Here is an 18,219-nt window from a genome sequence, read left to right on the forward strand (position 1 = left end):
GAGGAAGGTCCGGCATCTGAGTGAGAGTGCAGATATCACGGCAGAAGTTGGTGTAATACGCACCAATCTCCTGTACCCCAAGGATACCTGAAAGGACCATCCCTTCACCATTATAGACACCTATGTTAGATTCCCCGGCATTCTAAACTCAATCGAATAGTACCTGAGACAATATTCATCTTGAATTGAAGGAGCTGTTAAAAATAATAAAAGTATTCAAAAGAGTCGACACAGAGAAATGATCCCCTCTTGTGGAAGAATCCAAAACAAAGAGACATACCTTAAAATTAGAACCAGGTTTTTTGGCAGTGAAATCAGGAAGCAGTTCTTCGAGGACTAATGGAAATCTGGAAAACTCTTCCCTAAAAACCGTGGATGCTGGCGTTTGCTTGAAGCTTTCAGGACTGAGATTGGTGAAGTTTTGGGTAAGGGATATGAAGTAAAGGTGGGTAAATTAAGATACAGCTCAGCTACAATATGACTGAATTGCAGAGTGGTGGGGGAGCACAATCATAGGATAGAATCATAGAATCCCTACAGTGCAGAAGGAGGCCATTCGGCCTATCAAGCCTGCATTGACCACAATCCCCATAACTCCGTGTATTTACCCTGCTTGTCCCCTTGACACTAAGGGGCAATTTAGCATGGCCAATCCACCTAACCTACACATCTTTTGGACTGTGGGAGGAAACCCACACAGACACGGGGAGAACGTGCAAACTCCCCACAGACAGTGACCTAAGCTGGGAATCGAACCTGGGTCCCTGGTGCTGTGAGGCAGCAGTGCTAACAACTGTGCCACCGTGTCGCTATGTCCTCTTCTTAATTCAAAATTGGATTGGTCTATTTTACAGGCCTTGCTGACCACCTTAACATCCAAGTAAATGCAAATGAGGGGCTGAACACCTATTTTGGGACACCTCTACCAAATTAGACTGCAAACAGGAATTGGGCCTACACTCCGCCCATCCACCCTCCATCCGCCCTCTGGGATTCTTAAACCATCTCTGTGGACTAACTAATGGCCAACACCAATAGACAAGTTTAGCCTGGAGGACATTGACCCCACATGTTTACCTCCCTACCTGGACTTCACTTTAGGCTGAGGAAAGAGCCTCAATATTCCAATTGTGTACAATGACTGAGCTGCCTGTGGAAGGATGCAAAGCACTAACAGGTGATCTGATTTCATGCCTCCTGGAGTCTGGGCATTCGGATTATGAGCCAGAAATAGTCCCACAGCTCCAACACTCTCACTGAAACACCTGCACTTCCGTGGTCAAGCCAGCACCTTGCTGGTTTCTCATTGATTATTTTTCAAGCAAAGATGCTCCATTCTCGTCACTTCCTCCCTAGATGAAATCCTCCAAGGACACAGCAATGCAAAATTCAAAGAACATTCCAGTTTCACTAACTGTTTTTTCACCAAGTACATCAAATGTAAGTGGGGAACATTTAGGGAATAGTGATCATTGTATCATAAGGTTTAGGCTGACTATGGAAAAGGACAAAGAACAACAAACAGTAAGAATAAATAAATAACTGAGCAAAGGCCAACTTCAATGGGGTAACATCAGATTTCGGCCAGATAAATTGGAGTCAAAGGTTGGCAGGAGAAGCTGAGCTGAACAATAGGCGACTTTAAAAGAAGAGATGATTCGGGCACAGTCCCCGAAAGGGAAAGATCAGGCAAACAATTCCGGAGCTCCCTGGAAGTCAAAGGAGTTAGAAATTAAGATGAAGAAGAAAAAGAGTGCTTATGACAGGCGTCAGGTAGAAAATACAATCCAGAACCAGGCTCAATATAGAAGGTCTAGAGGGGAAGTGAAAAAGCAAATAAGCAAAGCAAAGAGAGAGTATAAATAGAGACTGGCAGCTAAATAGTAGAAGGGCGGTAAGAGGAGGAGTAGAACTGATTCAGGGCCAGAAAAGGGGGATTTACACATGGATGCAGTGGCAGGGCTGAGGCTATAAGTAAATAATTTGTATCAATCTTTACCAAGGAAAAGGTGCTACCTAGGCCATGGTGAAAGAGGAGGTATTGGATAGGCTGGTCGGTACTTCAAATTGATAAGACACCAGAACTGGATGAGATACATCCCAGGATACTGAGGGAAGTGAGAGTGGACAGTGCAGAGGCACTGGCCATGATTTTTCAGTCTTCCTTAGACTCAGAGCTGGTGCCAGAGGACTGGAGAACTGCAAATATTATGCCCTTGTTCAAACAAAGTGGGTAAGGATAAGCCCAACAATTACAGACTAGTCAGTTAAACTCGCAGTGGGGACATTTCAAGAAACTATAAAACAGAATTAACCATCACGTGCAACTGTAGGTGAATAAGGAAAACCAGTGTGGATTTCTTGAGGGAAAATTGTGTTTAACTAACTTGCCAACTTTATTGAAGAGCCAATAGAGAAGGATGACAAGGGTAATGCTGTTGATGTGGTGTACATGGACTTGCAAAAGACATTTGATACAGTGCCGTACAGCAGACATAGAAACATGGAGAATAGAAGCAGGAAAAAGCCATTTGATCCTTTGAGCCTGTTCCGCCATACATTATGATCATGGCTGACCATTCAACTCAATAGCCTGATCCCGCCTTCCCTCCACATCCTTTGATCCCCTTTGACCCAAGAGCTATATCTAACTGCTTCTTGAAAACCTTCAATGTTTTGGCCTCAACTGCTTTCTGTGGTAGCAAAATGCACAGGCTAACCATTCTCTGGGTGAAGAGATTTCTCCTCACCTCAGTCCTAAGACATTTACCCCACATCGTTAGACTATGACCTCTGATTCTGAACTCCCCCAACATCGGGAACATTCTTTCTGAATCTACCCTGTCTTGTCCTGTTACAATGTTATAGCTTTCTATGAGATCCCCTCTCGTTCTTCCGAACGCCAGGGAATATAATCCTAACCAACTCAATCTTTCCTCATATTCCCATCCCAGGAATCAGTCTGGTAAATTTTCACTGCACTCCCTCTCTAACAAGGGTATCCTTCCTCAGATAAGGAGACCAAAACTGCACCAACGTCCTATATAATTGCAGCCAGACATCCCTGTGCCTGTACTCGAATCCTCTCGCTATGAAGGCCATCATAACACTTGCTTTCTTTACCGCGCTGCACCTGCTTGTTTACCTTCAACAACTGGTGCACAAGGATACCATCCTTATGTACCTTTGCCAGTGCCTCGATACTTTTTAATAATATGTGGTGTAAGGTGTTGGGTGTAGTTCAGCTGGTCTTATTAAGGTATTCATGCTCCTAGATATCTGAACAGTAACTATTAACTACCAGAAACTGTATACAGTAAAGATCCAAGCCAGGAGCTGATTCCATGCTTGCTTCTACACACTGCTCTGTCCAACTCTACACAGGCTCCTAGGTTTGGGCCAAGTGTTCTCTTACATCACTATGTGAGTGGTACTGCACTCAGTCCCACATTAACCCTTATGTGCCAGTGCTTTGTACTACAATATGGAGAGCAGAACAGTGTACAGTCCTCTAAGTGAGCGAGGTAGACATCAGCCTCAACATTTGGGTCAATGCTTCTACTTTTCTCTAATAGTGCCAATGTGATCGTTGCATCCACCTGAGAAAGCTGATGCAAGCAGTTTAATGCCTCCCCCTGCCCACCACCTCCCCCTGAACCGATAGTCTGAAATTTTTCACAGCGCAGCTCCCCCTCAGCACTCCACTGGATTTGAATACGAGTTCAGGTCTCCGGAGTGAGACTTGAACCCACAACCTTCTGTCTCAGAGACAGTGCTGCCACTGAACCACGGCTAATACCTAGAACTCCCCCTCCCCCCCCCCCCCCCCCACTGCAAGAGCCTGACCTGGAGTTAACTAACTGAGCATCCCAGGTAAGGGGAAACAAGAGCAGCGCCAATTCCATGTGTAGAAAGGGTAGAGCATTCTGTAAGAGTTTTGCTCCAGAACTTGTTGTGCCCCTTACCCAAGCTGTTCCAGAACAGTAACCGCTCTGGACAATGTGGAACATTGCACAGGTATGTCCTATCCCCAAAAAGCGGGACAAAATCCAAACCGGCCAATTACCGCCCCATCAGACTGTTTCCTTTAACAGTTAATGAGTCAACACAGCTTAGAGAGAGTGTGAGGCAGACAGTTACAGACATGGCAACCTCTCCCAAACACCGACTGGCTCAGGGAGCTTCATGTTTCAGAACTTCGCCAGCAGAATTCTGTTACACATGTTGTTGAACCCAAAAGCACAAAATTAATATTAAAATATCAGTTGTTGTGAGCCTAAGATTTAAGTTTGACCTGTTTACAATTTTGTTTAACATGGAGTGGGGAAAATTTCTCTCTGCTTGCTCAGGGAGCTGCACAAACCAGGTGCTTCTACTCAGGATTTCTATGTTTAGGGAATGAGTGGAAGAAAGTCTTGCATTTCTATAGCACCTTTCACCAATGCTGGATACTCCAAAGTGCTTTGAAGTGAAGTCAGTGTTATAATGTGGGGAACACGGCTGTCAGTCTGTGCACAGTCTGTGTGGTGAATGGCCAGATAACCTGGTTTTGTGATTGGTGCTTTGCAAAGGGGAAAGGCGTGGAGAGTCGGGATACAATTCTCTGCCCCGTTATGTCTGCAGGAACATGTAGCTATTTGTATATCCAGATGTGGCTATTTGTAGTTCTAATAGTAAATCAATGGATGAGTTGTTGGGGCTGTGATCACAATGTCCTCATGGTGTGTGAATGTGAATTTTAACCCTTTTGTCCATCTGTTGGTAAACTGATGGAATGAAAACCGGAGTACAAAGAACAAAGAACAGTACAGCACAGGAAACAGGCCCTTCGGCCCTCCAAGCCTGTGCCGCTCCTTGGTCCAACTAGACCAATCGTTTGTATCCCTCCATTCCCAGGCTGCTCATGTGACTATCCAGGTAAGTCTTAAACGATGTCAGCGTGCCTGCCTCCACCACCCGACTTGGCAGCGCATTCCAGGCCCCCACCACCCTCTGTGTAAAAAACGTCCCTCTGATGTCTGAGTTATACTTCGCCCCTCTCAGCTTGAGCCCATGACCCCTCGTGATCGTCACCTCCGACCTGGGAAAAAGCTTCCCACTGTTCACCCTATCTATACCCTTCATAATCTTGTATACCTCTATTAGATCTCCCCTCATTCTCCGTCTTTCCAAGGAGAACAACCCCAGTCTACCCAATCTCTCCTCATAGCTAAGACCCTCCATACCAGGCAACATCCTGGTAAACCTTCTCTGCACTCTCTCTAACGCCTCCACGTCCTTCTGGTAGTGCGGCGACCAGAACTGGACGCAGTACTCCAAATGTGGCCTAACCAGCGTTCTATACAGCTGCATCATCAGACTCTAGCTTTTATACTCTATGTGAATGTTGATTGTTACGATCCCCATAGACAGCAATAACCTTTTAAAATAATTTCCCCGTGACAGATGCAAAGAATCGCAGGACAAGCTCTCGTGTTTTAAGATTTTACTGTAACAAACAAACTAAAATTAATATTGATTAAACAATACTTAGTAAGTAACTAATACACTAAACTATAAAAAAGGTATTCCCCATTAACTTCTTTGCACAACTGAAAGCCCCATGCCACAATTACACGTTACACCACACTCTCAGCAGAGATGGTTGCTGGAATTCTCCGACTGTTCACGCCAGCGGGATCTTCTGGTTCTGCTGATGGCACAGCCCCGCTGCAGATTTTCCAGCAGTGGGGGTGCATTCAGTGGGAGATCCCATTGACAGCAGTGGGATCAGAGGATCTGCTGCCAGTGAGTGGTGCACCACCTCCGATCACGAGAAACATGTAGCACGAAGGCCAGAAAATCCACCGCATAAGTCTTGGATATAAAGTCCCAAGCTCCTGCCATTCTCAGCAGAGTCACTTCACCTCGCTGCACTAGAACCAATATGTCATGTCCTTTTAAACCAAGTCCCTGCATTCAATCTTCTGTGTGTAATCAAATAGACACCCCTACACCCCTCCCCAAACCCTCCCCCACATTCCCCTACACCCCCCTCCCCCACATTCCCCCCAACATTCCCCTACACAGACTGTGGCAGGTGGTGACTAGTGGCGTGCCGCAGGGATCGGTACTGGGGCCTCAACTGTTTACTATTTACATAGATGATCTGGAGGAGGGGACTGAGTGTAGGTAACAAAGTTTGCTGACGACACGAAGATAAGTGGGAAAGTGAATTGCGTGGAGGAAGCGGAAGGTCTGCAGAGAGATTTGGACAGGCTGAGTGAGTGGGCGAGGATCTGGCAGATGGAGTATAACGTTGACAAATGTGAGGTTATTCACTTTGGAAGAAATAATAGCAAATTGGATTATTATTTAAATGGAAAAAAATTACAGCATGCTACTGTGCAAAGGGACCTGGGAGTCCTTGTGCATGAGACGCAAAAACCCAGTCTGCAGGTACAACAAGTGATCAAGAAGGCAAGTGGGATGTTGGCCTATATCGCGAGGGGGATGGAATATAAAAGCAGAGATGTCTTGCTGCATCTATACAAGGCATTGGTGAGGCCGCAGCTGGAATACTGTGTGCAGTTTTGGTCCCCTTACTTGCGAAAGGATATATTGGCCTTGGAGGGAGTGCAGAGAAGGTTCACCAGGTTGATACCGGAGATGAGGAGTGTAGATTATGAGGAGAGATTGAGCAGATTAGGTTTGTACTTGTTGGAGTTTAGAAGGCTGAGGGGTGATCTTATAGAGGCATATAAGATAATGAAGGGGCTGGATAGGGTAGAGGTAGAGAGATTCTTTCCACTTAGAAAGGAAACTAGAACTAGAGGGCACAGCCTCAAAATAAAGGGGGGTCAGTTTAGGACAGAGTTGAGGAGGAACTTCTTCTCTCAGAGGGTGGTGAATCTCTGGAATTCTCTGCCCACTGAAGTGGTGGAGGCTACCTCGTTGAATATGTTTAAGTCATGGATAGATGGATTCCTGATCGATAAGGGAATTAAGGGTTATGGGGAGCAGGCGGGTAAGTGGAACTGATTCACTTCAGAGGGGCTAGATGGCCTACTCCTGCTCCTATTTCTTATGTTCTTATGTACACCCCTCCCCAAACCCTCCCCCACATTCCCCTACATCCCTCCCCCACATTCCCCCCAACACTCCCCTACACCCCTCCCCCATATCTCTCCCCCACACCCATAATCTTTAAATCTCCACAAGCCTCGTGTCTTTGTTCAAGGAATCTGTTCTCACCAACACTCCCTGGTTAACCCACAAACACTTATTTTCTTCTGTTTGCTAAAGCAGCAGCTGTTTTTAATCTTCCTACCCCAGACTCTCTGTCTAACTCACTCTGTCGCCGGAATCCTACTGTCTTGCCTGCCACGGAATCGGAGTGGGCGAGGGTGGGCAATGGAAATGTCCGGTGACCTCGGGCAGGAATTTCTGATCTCGCTCGAGCAAGGCCGTAAAACCCGCCCTGTGAGTCTGTGTCTGACTTGCTCTGTGAGTCTGCGTCTGTCTCGCTCTGTGAGTCTGTGTCTGACTCACTCTGTGAGTCTGCGTCTGTCTCACTCTGTGAGTCTGCGTCTGATTCGCTCTGTGAGTCTGTGTCTGACTCACTCTGTGAGTCTGCGTCTGTCTCACTCTGTGAGTCTGCGTCTGACTCGCTCTGTGAGTCTGTGTCTGACTCACTCTGTGAGTCTGCGTCTGTCTCGCTCTGTGAGTCTGTGTCTGACTCACTCTGTGAGTCTGTGTCTGACTTGCTCTGTGAGTCTGCGTCTGTCTCGCTCTGTGAGTCTGTGTCTGACTCACTCTGTGAGTCTGCGTCTGTCTCGCTCTGTGAGTCTGTGTCTGACTCACTCTGTGAGTCTGCGTCTGTCTCACTCTGTGAGTCTGCGTCTGTCTCACTCTGTGAGTCTGCGTCTGACTCACTCTGTGAGTCTGCGTCTGTCTCACTCTGTGAGTCTGCGTCTGTCTCGCTCTGTGAGTCTGCGTCTGACTCGCTCTGTGAGTCTGTGTCTGACTTGCTCTGTGAGTCTGTGTCTGACTCACTCTGTGAGTCTGCGTCTGTCTCGCTCTGTGAGTCTGTGTCTGACTCACTCTGTGAGTCTGCGTCTGTCTCACTCTGTGAGTCTGCGTCTGTCTCACTCTGTGAGTCTGCGTCTGATTCGCTCTGTGAGTCTGTGTCTGACTCACTCTGTGAGTCTGCGTCTGTCTCACTCTGTGAGTCTGCGTCTGACTCGCTCTGTGAGTCTGCGTCTGACTCGCTCTGTGAGTCTGCGTCTGACTCGCTCTGTGAGTCTGCGTCTGTCTCACTCTGTGAGTCTGCGTCTGACTCGCTCTGTGAGTCTGCGTCTGATTCGCTCTGTGAGTCTGTGTCTGACTCACTCTGTGAGTCTGCGTCTGACTCGCTCTGTGAGTCTGCGTCTGACTCGCTCTGTGAGTCTGTGTCTGACTCACTCTGTGAGTCTGCGTCTGACTCGCTCTGTGAGTCTGCGTCTGACTCGCTCTGTGAGTCTGCGTCTGACTCGCTCTGTGAGTCTGTGTCTGACTCACTCTGTGAGTCTGCGCCCTTTCGCAGGAAGACCAGTTACCTCCTCTTTAGAGTCCAGGTGTTAAGCATGCCACCTCACTTTCAATTGGTTTTGACCTGGGCCTCTGTTCCCATAACAACCAGGGGGCCTTGTCTCCAAGCAGATTTCATAGGAAGTCACATCCCCCTCTCCAAACAACCCCATTTTATCTTGACTTAAAGGAGATAGTTTAAAACATACCTCCCTGTAAAGTCCAATGGTTATAACATTAGTTATTGTTATGAATGATTTACTTCCTAGATTATGGAATGGGAGGAGATGTTTGTTAAGTGAACTCACACAAAGTGTAGTCGCCTGTATTGTGGGGGTGTGTGAGAGGCATTTGCTACTAAAATTACTGCCTGTGACCACACCCTATGAGTGTCAGTGATTTGATTGGACTGCCTTATTTGTGCTCTCACGTTACCACGAGGAGGAAAGTTTTCACCGTGTTTCTAGTTCCTCGTCTTTCCTTTGGTGCAGACTCCATCATTGCAGACAGCTGAAACAGTGAGCAGTAACAAGTGGTAGAGGAGGGGGCCAAAGGGATAGTTGCAGAGAGAGGTTTTGATGAGATATTTATAGGTTGGGAGAGTAATGGAGGGAGGTTTAGAGAGTAAGATTCTGCTTTCTGTTACACATGTGGTCATCTCCGAGGAGGACAGAGTACTCACACTTACAAAGTGATCGGATGTAAATGAGGTGAGATTGGCACCACTGAGGTTCCTGCTTCAGTTCTGTCGGGAAGACCACAGCTGGGACCCTGGAGTAATGTGCCCAAGATAATAGGTCTTAATCTTACCCACAGCCAGTTGATGAATACAAGTTTTATTTTATTTTTTTAAATTTCATTTATCAGTGTCACACCGCAATGAAGTTACTGTGAGAATCCCCTAGTTGCCACACTCCGGCGCCTGTTCGGGTACACTGAGGGAGAATTCAGCATGGCCAATGCACCCTAACCTGCATGTCTTTCAGACAGCGGGAGGAAACCAGAGCACCCGGAGGAAACCCATGCAGACATGGGGAGATCATGCAGACTCTGCACGGACAGTGACCCAAGCGGGAATCGAACCCGGGTCCCTGGTGCTGTGAGACAGCAGTGCTCACCGAGCCAGCACATAATACACAAAATATATTATAGAATGGCACAGTGAGACTTCAGAGCCTCACTCCATAGAGCCACCTAATGGTCTGTCATTGGAAACACAACACCAGCAATGGATGCAAATTATTGACATAACCGTTTGCAATCATAAACAATAACCGAAAACCGGAACGCCTGGGAACAGGAAGCGGACAAGATTTTGAATGATACAGGAATCAATCATTTTCCTTTCTACACTAGTTGATTTAGTCTGATGCTGCAAACAGAAAGCAGGTGAATGGGTGGAATTGAGCAGGTGGTTGGAGTTAAGGAGGAGTTTCTCCTAACTAGAAAACTGGGAAATTCAAAACAGAGGCTCTTTAGTGCCACCACTGCTGGGAGGGTAGAATTACAGCGTGACAAGTTGACGTAAGGAATTTCCATTCTAAATATGGACAGAAGAGCTTATAATGGGACATGGTATTTATTCCTGGGTGAGAACGAATGATTCATTTTCCTCAACTGAAAATTTTAGCTTTAGAAGTTACCATTTTATTTTATGGAGCAAGTATATTGAAAATAACCTGTATTATTTCCAGTCTCTGAGAACAAGGTGCTGTGTCATCCATCTTCAGTGGACTCTCTATCCACCAGCGCTGCCACTGAGGACCATGTCTCGATGGGTGGATGGGCCGCCAGGAAAGCATTGAGGGTTATTGAGCACGTGGAACAAGGTATGACTGAGTATCAGTGATCATCATTTTCTTGCAAACTGGTAAATATTGAGAATAACTGCAAACCTTTCTACTCCTGCCTGCAAGAGAGGTAGCAAACGAACTCAAGATTTTACATGGTGTATTACTTCCTTATATGTCCTGTTTAAATGTTTGGTAATTAAATGAATGGTAAATGTACCCACTGAGAGAGCACAAAGTGTTTTGCTTGATGGGCAGGTCAGGCCCAGCTTAAACATCTTTTCCCTCGACTGTTGGCACACCGAAACTCAGTGTGTGCTCTCTATAGGATCTGCCACAGCAACTCAGCAAGAATTCTTCAACAACTCTTCCCAACCCTGCTTGAAAGGATATGGACATTAGATTCACACTACCACCTCCACGAGCCCTTCCCACCGGCAGGATCTCCCAGTCCCACCAATACTGGTCCCTACCCACGGGGTTCCCCAGTGGTGGATCTGATGAACCGGGCAAATTACCACTGACCTCAGTGAGACCAGGAGATGCCAGACAATGGCGAACAGACTCCAACATGGGAAAACCCACTGGGGGAAGTGTGAGGGGGAGTGTGTGCTGGGAGGGTGGTGGGGAAGAGGGGGGAGTGGGGGGATGATAGGAGGTGGGAGGAGGGTGTGTGGGGGAATGTGGAGGGGGGTAGTGTGGGGGAGAGGGCATGGGGAGGGATGTAGGGGAGTGTGGGGGAGGGATGTAGGGGAGTGTGGGGGAGGGGTGTGAGGGAGGGATGTAGGGGAGTGTGGGGGAGGGGTGTGAGGGAGGGATGTAGGGGAGTGTGGGGGAGGGATGTAGGGGAGTGTGGGGGAGGGATGTAGGGGAGTGTGGGGGAGGGATGTAGGGGAGTGTGGGGGAGGGATGTAGGGGAGTGTGGGGGAGGGATGTAGGGGAGTGTGGGGGAGGGATGTAGGGGAGTATGGGGGAGGGATGTAGGGGAGTGTGGGGGGGGATGTAGGGGAGTGTGGGTGAGGGGTGTGGGGTGTAGGGGAGTGTAGGGGAGGGGTATAGGGGAGTGTGGGGAGGGATGTGGGATAGGGGAGTGTGGGGGAGGGATGTAGGGGAGTGTGGGGGGGGATGTAGGGGAGTGTGGGTGAGGGGTGTGGGGGAGGGGTGTGGGTGAGGCGTGTAGGGGAGTGTAGGGGAGGGGTGTAGGGGAGTGTGGGGAGGGATGTGGGATAGGGGAGTGTGGGGGAGGGATGTGGGGGAGCGGTGTAGTGGAGTGTTGGGGGGGAATGTGGGGGAGGGATGTAGGGGAGTGTTGGGGGTAACGTGGGAGAGGGATGTAGGGGAGTGTGGGGTAGGGTTTGGGGAGGGGTGTAGGGGAGTGTTGGGGGGAGGGATTGGGGAGGGGTGTAGGGGAATGTTGGGGGGAATGTGGGGGAGGGATGTAGGGGAGTGTGGGGGAGGGATTGGGGAGGGGTGTAGGGGAGTGTTGGGGGGAATGTGGGGGAGGGATGTAGGGGAGTGTGGGGGAGAGGCCATGGGGAGGGGTGTAAGGGAGCGGGCATGGGGAGGGATGTAGGGGAGAAGGCATGGGGAGGAGTGTGGGGAGAGGGTGTGGGGAGGGTGCAGGGAAGTGTGGGGGAGGGTTGCTTGGAACTGCCTAAGGGCTCTGTGTGAGGCCTTCCCCTCCAGGGAAATTAAGAATGGACAATGAACATATTCTGAAAATGAAGGCCATCGTCACTGGCTCCCACGTGGGCTGCAGTGACACTCATTCACCCTCCTGTTGCAAAATCCTTTCCAGTTCCTGTAATACACCCATCCCACAACACATGGGAAGCAACAAAGCAGCAAGGACCGGGCTAGGCCTGTCAATAGATCACGTCAGGCCCGCTAACCATCAAATCCTCATCACTAATGCATCTCTAACTGTCTTACAAATCTTCAACCCCATCCCTCTCTTGTTCCAATAGGGGTATTTCAGAGTGTTCTTATAAATCTTTCTCCTGCGGTAATTGGCTGGGTTGGATTTGTCTTGCTTTTTGTGTACAGGACATACCTTGGCAATTTTCCACGTTGCTGGGTCGATGCCAGTGTTGTAACTGTACTGGGAGAGCTTGGCTAGGGGAGCGACAAGTTCTGGAGCACAAGTCTTCAGTGCTATTGCCGGAATGTTATCAGGGCCCAGAGCCTTTGCAGTATCCAGCGCCTTCAGCTGTTTCTTGATATCATGTGGAGTGAATCGAATTGGCTGGAGACTGGCATCTGAGATGCTGGAGGAGGCTGAGATGGATCATCCACTCAGCACTTCTGGCTGAAGATTGCTGCGAATGCTTCAGCCTTATCTTTTGCACTGATGCACTGGGCTCCTCCATCATTGAGGATGGGGATATTTGTGGAGTCTCCTCCTCCAGTGAGTTGGAACAGGAGTTGATGTGTTGCTCTTAGTGATGTTCACAATATGGGGTTTGTGATGTTTCTTTACCTCACTCTGTTCCATTTCTAGCTAATGTCCATGGAAACCTTTGACTCTGACTGTTTATATGTGTCTAAAGTTGGTCATTTAGGGTGACTGAAGTCAGTTGCTTTTATTTCACTCAGTGCTTGCCATCGAACTTCTTGCAGCCTGTCAGGGTATCGAGTTTTTACGGCCCCTGAAAACCACAACTCCCCTGGAAAAGGTCTATGACCTGGTCCGCACAGTCGTGAGGTATGATTAGAATGACGCTCTATTCTGGGTCACATTTTAACTGTTGCTGCTCAGAATTGTTCCAGGTAAGATGGTTAATGTTTTTGTGAAATTGTCTGCTTTCTAGACCTTGGATTAAAGACCGTTTCATGGCACCAGATATTGAAGTTGTCCATCGGTTATTGATAGACCAAAAGGCAAGTTGGTACATTGCAATGTTTACATTAGATAAGACTATTTAATCTTTAACAACTAACTAAAGAAAACATGTTCAAAATGAAACTCCAAGAAGACATTCTGTGTTGACCATTTATATAGACGTTGGGTACAAAATATCTTCATTTTTGAAACATTTTCATTCAACTAATTTGATAAAATTGAATGAAGAATTCAAAAGATTTTGCCATTGGAAGTGGTGCTACACCCAGTGTTAAATGTGCACACAATGACTGACTGACTGTCCGCTCCCCAGGGCTCCTTTGGAACGTGCAGTTGGAGATTGTGCTGTGGGTATCTAAAGCTGTGCTCAGCTCTGGGCCGTTCTCAGACAATAAAAGGCCACTTAGTTCCTTGATCCAGATCCCCCATTCAGTGAGATCATGGCTGGTCGATGATGCAAATCCATATACCCAGATCGGCCCCATATCCCTTAATATTTTTAATCAAGGAAAGATGGTGGCATATTGACATTGTCGGTGGGTTAGTGATCCAGAGGCCAGGGTAAAGCTCTGAGGACCACGGCAGATGATGAAATTTGAATTCACCATAATCTGGAATTAAGAAGTCTACGAAACAATTGCCAATTGCCGTAAAAACCCCTCTGGTTTACTAACATTCTTTAGGGAAGGAAATCTGCCATCATTACCTGGTCTGGCCTACATGTGATTCCAGGCCCACAGCAATGTGATTGGCTCTTAAGTACCTTCTGAAAAAGGATGGATAAGAAATGCTGGGCTCCCATCCCATGGAAGAATAAATAAATAGCGGCAGGTGTGATTCTCCAAACTAAAGCTATGCTTCCCAACTGAAGAGAAGGATCTTGTGACCTTGAAAGGGTTGTTAATGGATGTGGATAAAGGGAGTTGAGATACAGATGAGCTGGTTTGTGGAACAGACGGGTTGCATGACTTACTCCTGTTCCTGTGACCTGAAAAAGTCTTCACCCAAGACTCTATTAGATTGCTTCTCCTACTGATTGGACCCCTTCTCCCCACAGGTTTGGGAAGTGGCAAATCCTTACATTGAGAAATACAGATCGGCAAATGTGCCAGAGGCCAGGCCCATCTCACCAACTGCCTTTACCCTGGAACCTCCGAAGTCACCCTGCAAGCGAGCCCGGACAGAATAATATCCACAATCTATTTCACCGAATCATGTATAAAAACTCTGACATGAACAGACGTGTATGTAAACCTTGCTGTAATGTATAATATTCTGACATAAGTTCAATCTTTAAAGGTGATGTTTGCAACTTAAAGGAAATACATTTTAATTTTATGTATTGTTAAATAGTCAGAATTGTGTTCCTCTATGTGATGTGGTATGTGACTAACTAAGGTCCTGAACCAAAAACAGAAAATGCTGGAAAACCTCAGCAGGTCTGACAGCCTCTATGGGGAGAGAACAGAGCTAATGTTTCGAGGTTATGAACAGTTGCCTCTGTGTCCAAAAACTGGGAAAGCCAGTGCACCCTGGCTGATCTTTCACTTTGTGTGTAGGGACACGGACATATGTCCCAACAATAATGATCCACTTTCTGTCTACAGTGTAAGGGCCTATAACTAAATTCAACATTACTAACAATAAAACATATAGATCTTACTCTTGTTCTGCCTCTCTTTAATTTTCTTCAATTTGCTCAATCTTCTTGTTCCAAACTCATTTTGTTTCTTGCTGTGATTTTGTTTCTACCGGAAGGTCCCAGGGGCGATTGACATCCTTCTGTTAGTGAGGGCTGATGGGAATGCAGCCTCAGAACCTGAGTGAGGTCAGTTTTGATCATCTCCGGCACTTCTTTTTGATGGCTGAACAAGTCATTCCGGAAAAGCAAAATCTGCTACAGCTTGGGAATGTAGGAAATTTGAACAGGAGGCCATTCAGCCCCTTCAGCCTGCTCCACCATTCAACCAGATCATGGCTGCTGGTCTATCTCAATGCCATGTTGCACTGGAATGTGTAAGTTTCAATGAGAATATAAACCCAGCCTCCTCAATGAGAATACAAACCCAGCCTCCTCAATGAGAATACAAACCCAGCCCCCTCAATGAGAATACAAACCCAGCCCCCTCAATGAGAATACAAACCCAGCCCCCTCAATGAGAATACAAACCCAGCCTCTTCAATGAGAATACAAACCCAGCCTCTTCATTGAGAATACAAACCCAGCCTCCTCAATGAGAATACAAACCCAGCCTCCTCAATGAGAATACAAACCCAGCCTCTTCAATGAGAATACAAACCCAGCCTCTTCATTGAGAATACAAACCCAGCCTCCTCAATGAGAATACAAACCCAGCCCCCTCAATGAGAATACAAGCCCAGTCTCCTCAATGAGAATACAAACCCAGCCTCCTCAATGAGAATACAAACCCAGCCTCCTCAATGAGAATACAAGCCCAGCCTCCTCAATGAGAATACAAACCCAGCCTCCTCAATGAGAATACAAACCCAGCCTCCTCAATGAGAATACAAACCCAGCCTCCTCAATGAGAATACAAACCCAGCCTCCTCAATGAGAATACAAACCCAGCCTCCTCAATGAGAATACAAGCCCAGCCTCCTCAATGAGAATACAAGCCCAGCCTCCTCAATCTCTCCTCGTAGGCCAATCCTGCCATCCCAGGAATCAATTGATGAACAAATGCCAATATGATGTTGTTCCTTGTGGGTAGTGCAGGATGATCTCTGCTGACCCTGTTTGGAGGAACAAAGGACTTGTAGAGACAAGAGAGACTGAGACTGTTCTCCTGAGAGCATTGAAGGGGAGATTTGATAGAGTTGGGGCACCGGTTACAGACTGAGATGAGGAGGAATTTCTTCTCTCAGAGGGTTGAGAGTCTTTGGAACTCCTTGCCAGAGAGAGCTGTGGGGGCAGAGTCTTTGTCTATATTTAAGGCTGAGATAGGAATTTTTGATCAGTTCAGGAATCGGGTGTTACAGGGAAAGGGCAGGAAAGTGGACATGAGGAATGTCAAGTAGCTCAATGGTTAGCACTGCTGCCTCTCAGCACCAGGGACCCGGGTTCAATTCCAGCCTCGGAACACTGTATGTTTTGAGTCTGCATGTTCTCCCTGTGTCTGCATGGGTTTCCTCTGGGTGCTCCGGTTTCCTCCCACTGTCCAAAGATGTGCGGGTTAGGTTGATTGGCCATGCTAAATTGATCCAATGTCAGGGGAATTAGGGTAAATATATGGGGTTATGAAAATAGGGTGGGATTGTGGTCAGTGCAGACTCGATGGGCTGAATGGCCTCTTTCTGCACTATATGGATTCTATGTCAGATCAGCCATGATTCTATTGAATGGTGGAGCAGGCTTGAGGGGCCGAATGGCCTATTCCTGTTCCTATTTCTTATGGTCCAAAATCATTTTGATGGGGCACCTGCGGGGAATCTGTTTCCACTGGCCTGGGTGGGGGTGGGGGGTGGGGGGGGGGGGGGGGGGGGGGGGGAAGGATCAATAACCAGAGGGCACAAATTTAAAGTAATTCTCAAAATCGCCAGTGAGTTTCAATCTGGGGTTCACAGCCTCTAACTGAGCAACTCTTCACCACACTCTGTGTGCTTGCTCCCTTCATTTGGTGTATAATATGGGAGAGTACTGATTGATAAAACCAGAAAACATTGGAGCAAAAGTAGGCCATTCGGCCCATCAAGTCTGTTCCTCCATTCAATGAGATCATGACTGATCTGATACGATAATCCTCAACTCCACTTTCCCGCCTTATCCCCATAACCTGCGATTCCCTTACTGATTCAAAATCTGTCTATCTGAGCCTTGAACATACTTATTGACCCAGTCTCCACAGCCCTCTGTGGTAAAGAAGTCCACAGAGTCACTGCCCTCTGAGAGATTATCAGTTAATTATCCTGTGTTGTGAAAGATCGCACAAAGTTTGCCAAATGTTCCCATCCATTAACCCTCAGCCCTGTGAATATTAATTACATTGTATGTTCTGGGTTAGGATTTAAAAACCAGTTGGTCGTTACCAAACTTTGAGGAAAATGCAGTTTGAAGAAGATAAGCTAAAAAATTGAAAGTAGAAAGAAAATTTATGCCAAGCTCAGGAACATAGGAACAGGAAAAGGCCTTTCAGCCCATTGAACCTGCTCTGCCTTTAATACGATCATTGCTGATTGGACACTTCAATGTCTTTTACACCCACTAACACTTGACAGAGTGTGGGAAAATTGTGTGGGATAGCTCGCTGAAAAAACCAGAGTGAAACTCCAGTTTTCAGACTTTTGTGACACTTAGAATTGTTTTGGCAAAACTTTGCTCGTAATATGTTTCAATTAATAGGTCATCATTAGGATAGTCCTTGTGCTGTGGTTGAGTATTGGAAGCCAGTTGTGTAGTGGTATTGTTGCTGGACTAATAATCCAGAAGCCCAGGCTAATGCTCCGGGACATGGGTTCAAATCCCATCGTGAGAGCTGGTGGAATTTAAATTCAATGAATAAGTCTGGAATATAAAGTTTGTCTCAGTAATCATAGAATCATAGAAACCCTACAGTGCAGAAGGAGGCCATTCGGCCCATCGAGTCTGCACCGACCACAATCCCACCCAGGCCCTACCCCCACATATTTACCCACTAACCTACGCATCTCAGGACTCTAAGGGGCAATTTTTAACCTGGCCAATCAACCTAACCCGCACATCTTTGGACTGTGAGAGGAAACCGGAGCACCCGGAGGAAACTCACGCAGACACGAGGAGAATGTGCAAACTCCACACAGACAGTGACCCGAGCCGGGAATCGAACCCGGGACCCTGGAGCTGTGAAGCAGCAGTGCTAACCACTGTGCTACCGTGCCGCCCATGGTAATGGTTGACTAAATCCTTACCTGGTCTGATGTGAGTTCAGACCCGCAGTGATGTGATTGACTCTGAAAAGGCCTCACAAGCCACTCAGTTCAAGGGCAATTAGGGATGGGCAATGTTACCTGTGGGGTCAGTGATACCTGCGAAAGATTATATAT

At 47.2% G+C, this 18,219-nt stretch overlaps 1 protein-coding gene across 1 annotated transcript in view; it reads left to right on the forward strand.

Moving 5' to 3' along the window:
* hal (histidine ammonia-lyase) overlaps window positions 1-14,840 on the forward strand; it is a 46,138-nt gene extending 31,298 nt beyond the window's left edge. The window contains exons 17-20 of the mRNA XM_078235175.1: window positions 10,242-10,376; window positions 12,933-13,041; window positions 13,148-13,217; window positions 14,237-14,840. Of these exons, the coding sequence (XP_078091301.1) occupies window positions 10,242-10,376; window positions 12,933-13,041; window positions 13,148-13,217; window positions 14,237-14,368 (446 nt within the window). The 3' untranslated portion in view covers window positions 14,369-14,840. The remainder of the gene's footprint in view (window positions 1-10,241; window positions 10,377-12,932; window positions 13,042-13,147; window positions 13,218-14,236) is intronic.
* Window positions 14,841-18,219: the final 3,379 nt, after the last annotated feature.

Source organism: Mustelus asterias, chromosome 19 (assembly GCF_964213995.1).
Source record: "Mustelus asterias chromosome 19, sMusAst1.hap1.1, whole genome shotgun sequence".
NCBI lineage: Eukaryota > Metazoa > Chordata > Chondrichthyes > Carcharhiniformes > Triakidae > Mustelus > Mustelus asterias.